This window comes from Lynx canadensis, chromosome B1 (genome assembly GCF_007474595.2).
Source record: "Lynx canadensis isolate LIC74 chromosome B1, mLynCan4.pri.v2, whole genome shotgun sequence".
Classification (NCBI taxonomy): domain Eukaryota; kingdom Metazoa; phylum Chordata; class Mammalia; order Carnivora; family Felidae; genus Lynx; species Lynx canadensis.
This window is the reverse complement of record NC_044306.2, coordinates 205639669-205645668: the sequence shown is the minus strand read 5'-3', so window position 1 is coordinate 205645668 and position 6000 is coordinate 205639669. Positions and strand designations below refer to the sequence as shown.

General features: G+C 63.1%; 1 protein-coding gene across 7 annotated transcripts in view; it reads right to left on the bottom strand.

The window, feature by feature from the left end:
* Positions 1-511: 511 nt before the first annotated feature.
* GAK (cyclin G associated kinase) overlaps positions 512-6000 on the bottom strand; it is a 53067-nt gene continuing 47578 nt past the window's right edge. For 6 of the 7 annotated variants that reach the window (XM_030314409.1, XM_030314412.1, XM_030314413.1 and 3 more), the window contains 4 exons: positions 2809-3036; positions 2094-2242; positions 1130-1306; positions 512-1033 (listed from right to left, as the gene is read on the bottom strand). In XM_030314409.1, coding sequence (XP_030170269.1) covers positions 932-1033; positions 1130-1306; positions 2094-2242; positions 2809-3036 — 656 coding nt within the window. In that variant the 3' untranslated portion in view covers positions 512-931. The remainder of the gene's footprint in view (positions 1034-1129; positions 1307-2093; positions 2243-2808; positions 3037-6000) is intronic. The other variant, XM_030314410.1, reaches the window with a different exon arrangement.

Genomic DNA, 6000 nt, shown 5'->3' with positions numbered 1-6000 from the left:
AAGAAGGGGGTGCACACAAACTCTGAGGCCTGCGGTGCTGACCTGGATGGAGGGGCGCCGCGGCAGGAGCAGGATGACCCCGGGAGCCTGGAAAGTCTCTTCTGACCAAAGCTTCGTGCTGATGTGCGCCACCCCCTAAGACCGCACGCCACGGCGACCCGGCCTGTGCAGTCGTGGCAGCCACGTCTCTGCCACGTGACACTGGGCACCTGGCTCTTCTCCAACAAGCTTTTCGTGAAAAGAGAGCGATGGTTCTCAATTCCCTAAGCGACGATCCAAAGGCCCCATGCCCGTCCCACTGCGAGAAGGGAGCCAGCAGGACACGGCGGGTGGGGGTGGGGTCACACGCCAGGGCTGACGCATCCGCGCCACGGCCTTCTGTCTTGGCCCCGTGCCGTGCCCAGGGCGAGGCCCACCGGGCGGGGTTCCCGCACTCCATCTCTGGGGTCAGAGCTGAGACCGGCCAGATGCGGCACAGCTGCAGAGGGGTCACGAGGCGCCAAGACAAGCGTCATCAGAAAATAGTTTAATTATGTACAAGCGGCTGCCGGGCTGGTCACGCACAGGAGGAGTCAGCGTCCACGAGTGGGATTCGGGGCGGGCCAGCTGAGCAGCGCGCTCTCGAGGCAATGGCCACTGGACAAAATGAAACAAATCACAAACCGCGACAACCGTTGGGGGAATGTCATCAACACGTTTCCTTCAGGACCAGAAAACGAAAAGGAGACTCAGAGGCTCTGGAATGCTTTCTTTCCTCGTGCCGCGGAGTGGGGAGCGGCGTCTGCTACGCACCCTCCGGGGGTGGTGCCCACAACGGTGCGGGTGCGGCCACGTGAGCCCACGCCACGACGGCCACAGACAGGCCCCTCCAGGTGGAGCCCAGCAGTTTCTGGCTCCACGAGCCACACGCGGAGCCTCAACCGCCGTGGGCTTAGAAGAGGGGCCGGGAGCCCTGGCTCTCGAACTCGGCCCAAGCGTCGCTCAGCTCCATGAAGATCATCCTGGCGAGCTGCTCGTATGGCTGGCCTGCGGCCTGAGGGACCGGACCAGGGGGTGAGGGGGCCTTGAACCTGCTCCCAGCTGCCCCCCCACCGCCGACCTGCTCACGTGCCCCCCGCCCGGCGCTCACCTTGTCCGGGTGGACCGCCAGCACAGCACGGCGGTACTGTTTTTTCACCTGCCCGGGGGTCACCAGGTCGGCCATGCCCACAGGGGTCCAGCGGCTCTCCCCGTCCCACAGCACGGTGTGGAGGGTGGACAGCAGTGCACGGATGTTCCTCTCCTTGCCCTCCGTCCACTCCAGGAGCTGCGGGGCGGGACGCTCAGGTGCTGCCGAGCACGGGTCGGGGCCTCTGCCCTCTCTGCCCGCCAAGCCACTGGCCATCATCCCCAGGGCTCCGTGCACGGTCCACCGCATGGGGCAAGGCTCTACCGTGAGTTGTTAGGACCAGACGCTGACCCAATGCCCCAGGACGATCAACAGTACTCCAGGGGCCTGACTACACATCACACAGAGGCCAGGGGCCTGGCTGTCAGCGGGACATTCAGAGACACCCTCCCACCGTGGCCCTGCCTGCCCCAGGATCCCAGTGTCCAATGAGGACAAGAGGCCTGGCTCCTGGGCGGGGGGGAGGGGGGGGTTTCAGATGACCCCCAAGGCCACATCAGCCCTGGGGGGGCTTTCAGAGCTGCCCGGTGAACTGTCCTGCACAGAGAACACGCCCTGACCCGCCCCCCACCCCACCCCCCCGCCCCCCCGCCCCGTCCCCTCAGCAGCGCTGCATCTCACAGCCAGCCATGCCCGGCAGATGGCCCTTGTCACCCCAGGTGCCCTGAGCGGCTCTCCCCTGGGCCAGGCTTGGCGCTGGGCCGGCTCACTGGCCTGATGGCACCGGGGACGGGTCCCACTGGCCAGGTCTCCAGAGGGGTGAGGCACAAAATCATCACCCCAAAACGCTTCCGGCAAGTCAGCCAGGCCGAAACAGCAGCTGCCAGCTCTGCGAGCACCTTGGACCAAAGACCTTTTGCGTCCGAGAGGCTCAGGGTGAAGGCCAATCACGTCCGCAGCCCCGGGGTGCCCAGGCCGCCCTCACCTTCAGCTTGAGTGGGTCTGCGTCTCTGGCCTGCTCCTGCCTCCGCATCTCTGCCATGGTCCTGGGCCCCTTCCTGTCAGACTTGGAGGAGAACCCCTGATCGGACAGCAGGTCCTCAAAGTCGCTCTCGGACACTCTCGGCTTCTGACCTAGGGGAGAACAGAGGCTTGGCAGACGGATGCAGCGCCGCGGGCCCTGGCCGTGCGTGCACACCGGGGGAGACCTTCCGTGGAGGGCGCGGTGCTGCCCCCACACTTCAGGAGAAGCGCAGCGAGGACGGTTCTGTCGCTCAGGAACTGGCCCCACATACAGAGCCCGCAGCCTGCGCCACCATTTCTGGCTCAACGACCCTGAGGGCTCCAAGGACAGCCACCTCCGTCACCTCCTGGAGTCAACGTGGATGTGCCGTCTCCACGACAGACATGGCAGCCAGGCCCAGGCTAGAAGGCTCCCGGACAGCGTGGGCCTGGCCGCCGCGTCCTGGCCCTTGTGACCATGGCCTCCCCGAAGGCTGCCTGGCCCATGCCGGCCCGGGAACGAGAGGAACACACCGTGGACACGGTCCCCCCAGAGCAGCCGCCCCCCCACGCCCCCCTCCCCCGAACACGCTTTCCCGGGACGAGCTGTTAGTTGGAGAAAACAAAGCAGATTTTGCTGTAACTACTTCCCAGCAAACCAGGCAAAGCCTCACATGGGAGGGGGAGCGCAAACTCACCGAAGCTAGGGGTGCGGAAACCCCTCTCCTCTCGGCCGCCGATCACACTTAGGTTGGCGGTGTAGTTAGGCCTTGGCTGTGCACAGGCTTTGGCGGGTGGCTTGGCTTGCGGGGGCCATGGGGCGCTCTGGGCCGGGGGCCGACTGGTCTGCTGCCAGGAGCTGCCGCCTGAGGGAGGGGGGGCGGTTTTAGGGCCGAAACCTCCAGGAGCAAATCCAGCAGGCGAGCCTGGGGAGACAGTTCACAGTGGGCGAGTGTCAGACGCGACAGCTGCTCAGTCCCCGAAGTTCCCAGCACTCAAGCCCGCACACATGCTGGAAACGGACACTCAGCTCAGAGGCCAGGACGGGGCAGCCGTCAAGGTGGCCCCCGCAGCTGGACGGTCCCCAAGGGCTAGGGGACAGTGGGGACAAGTGCTGCTTCTTTAACTTTTGACTTGGAACCAGACGGAACCAGACTGCCGGGAGGCCGCACGACGGGCTCCAGGGCCCCCAGGCCCGGCTCACGCAACGCGGGCTGTGCCAGACCAGCCGCCCAGCACCTGCCAGCTGGAGGGCACGCCGGCGTGTGCGCGTGGTTAGCACGTGCACGCATCAGGACGCTCCTCTGCTCTCCATCTCCGGGACTGTCAGTTCAAGAGTGTTCTAGAAATGGAATCAGAGAGCAGGTGAGCTCTGCAGTTGGTGCCCTGTGCTCAGGACCCGTTCCTGCTCATTGCTGAGGAGCATCCCATAGTAGTGACACACGGCGGGAGGTCTGCTCGATCACTGGCCCTTGGGAGGGCCTCACGGCTGGCTCTGGTTTTCGGCAGTTCCGGACGAGGCTGCTTCGAACACTGTGCACAAAATCCTGTCCTTTCTCTGGGATGAATGGCAGCCACACATCTACTTTCTTGAGAAACCGACGGACTCTTTTCTGGAGCGGCCGTGTTGTTTCACGTTCCCACCAGCCACACGGGTGAGACTGTTCCCCCTGATCCCCATCAGCGCCTCGTGCTGCTAGTGATTTCACCGTGGCCACGTGCTCGGGGCACCCCCGCAGCCTTCCAGTGGCTACCGCGTCACGACCCACCCATTTTTCTAAGTGGGTTTTTGTTTTCACCGTTCTCGTGTACCCTCGCTGTGAGTTCTAGGTCAGACACACGGTCCAAGAATGCTCCTCCTACGTCTGCATTTCAACTTTCTATCCTTCAGCAAAGAAGACTTCGTTCTGATGAAGTCCAAGGTTATTTTCTGTGTCGCGGTTCGTGGCCTAGGGGACAGGTAAACTGAACCCTAGGCCCCAGAGATATTCCCCTACGTTTTCTCCTACGGGCTCTGTCATCTTTCACATTCACGCTTAAATCTATGACAGGCTCTGAGCCCCCTGGCAGGGGGACGTGAGGTTTAGGGTGTGCTTCTGCCTGCAGAGGCCGCATCGCCCCAGCGCCGTCTGCGGGTGGCCGGGCACCCCTGTCGAAAACCGGCTGGGCCCGCACGTGTGGGTCCACGTGTGGGTCCCGCTGCGTTCGGCTGACACCAGGCGGTGCTGACTTCAGCAGCTACAGACTAAGCCTGAAGCCGGGGGGAGGGACGCCTCCCACACCATTCTTCCATTACAGAAATACTCCCGTCACTCAGGGCCTCCGACTCTCCACACAAGTGTTACTACGAGCTCGCCCGTGGCTCCAGAAACCCTCACTGGGCTTCCTGGTAGGAAGCTTGTGCTCAAGCCACAGACCCGTGAGCGCAGTCTGCCCCTCCACGTGCCCCCGCCACCCTCACCGGGCCTGCGTCCGCCGGCCCCGGAACACGAGCCCACGCCGTTTACCACCAACAGCCTCTCATACACCGTTGACGGGGTCGAGGACAGCTCCTGCCCGGCCCGGGACAGGGTGGACTCTGTTAACTAGCCGTGGAATGGGGAACAGCCTCACGTTCCTGGAACAAACCCTCCATGGTTGTGGGGCACAGCTCGTTCTGAGCGACGACAAATTCTCTTTGCCTCAGCTGTGCTGCAGACGTGTGCATCTGCATTCATGAGGGACACTGGCCCCACGGGCGTCTTTTCTCGTACGGACCCTCGATTTGGGGGTCAGGGTAACACCGGCTCCCCAAGACCACCTGGAAGGCATCTGTCCTCTTCCCATTTCCTGGAAGACGCCACGTGGATTGGTTCGAATTCTTTAAACATTTGGGAAAACACCCCTTGTGGGGTCCTGTCGACTCTGAACTCGTTCCCGTCACGGTCACGGGGCTGCCCCAGGGATGGACTCTGCGCCGGCTGGGTTCTGCTGGTGGCCGGCGCCCAGGAGTCCGGGTGTCCCTCGTCACCCTCCAGAGCCTCTAGGTCTGCAGGGACCCCCCCCCCCCACCTCACTCCCGATGTCGTCCTTCCCAACTGGTTTTAATAGAGCTTTGTCTTTTTGTCTATTTTACGGCTTTCTGACTTCTCTTCATCCTTTCAAAGAACGAGATTTTGTTTCTGTTTCACAGATCCAGGCGCTTTTCCCATCTCCCTTCTTTTTGCTTGGGGTTTATCTTGCTGTCTTTTCAAACACCCGTGGGGCGGGTCACGACACGGCTCAGAGGGTCCCTGGTGCCCAGAGCCCACGTGCTGCCCTGTGCCCGCTCAGCCCCGCCAGGGCCGCGGCCCCTCACTTCGGGATCCCACGCCGCTTCCTTCTGCCCCGCACGCTGCCCCGTCTCCTAACGGCCCGTGTGTGCCCGGCGTGTAAGCGTCTGAAGACCGAACGCTCCCCTTGCTGTTGCCGGTTTCCAGTCCATGTGGTCAGGGAACCACCACGGTCTTGGTGATGTCGCCCCTTCAAACGTGCCGAGCTTTGCTTACCAAGGCCCAGATGCGCCTGGGGAGAGTGTGTGCTCTGTGCTGTTGGAGCCGAGCACTGGAAGAGTCACGGGACCCTCCCGGCCAGGGACGCCTCCAGCTGTGCTGACCTCACGTCCTGCGGCTCTGTCATTTGTCGAGAGGGATTTGATGGCTGCAACTAGAGTCTGACTTCGCCGGTTTCTCCTTTCCATCTGTCAGCTCTCCCCAGGACTCCCTGCTTCCTGAGCGTGTGTGACGAAGGATCTGGGGTCACAGTGCAGACCTGAACGCCAGCCTCCATCCCAAGAATGGGTCACTCGGGACCTAAGACCAAGAGGTCCTTCCCCCCAGCACCCCAACAGGACTTGGGGCCAACAGCCTGGC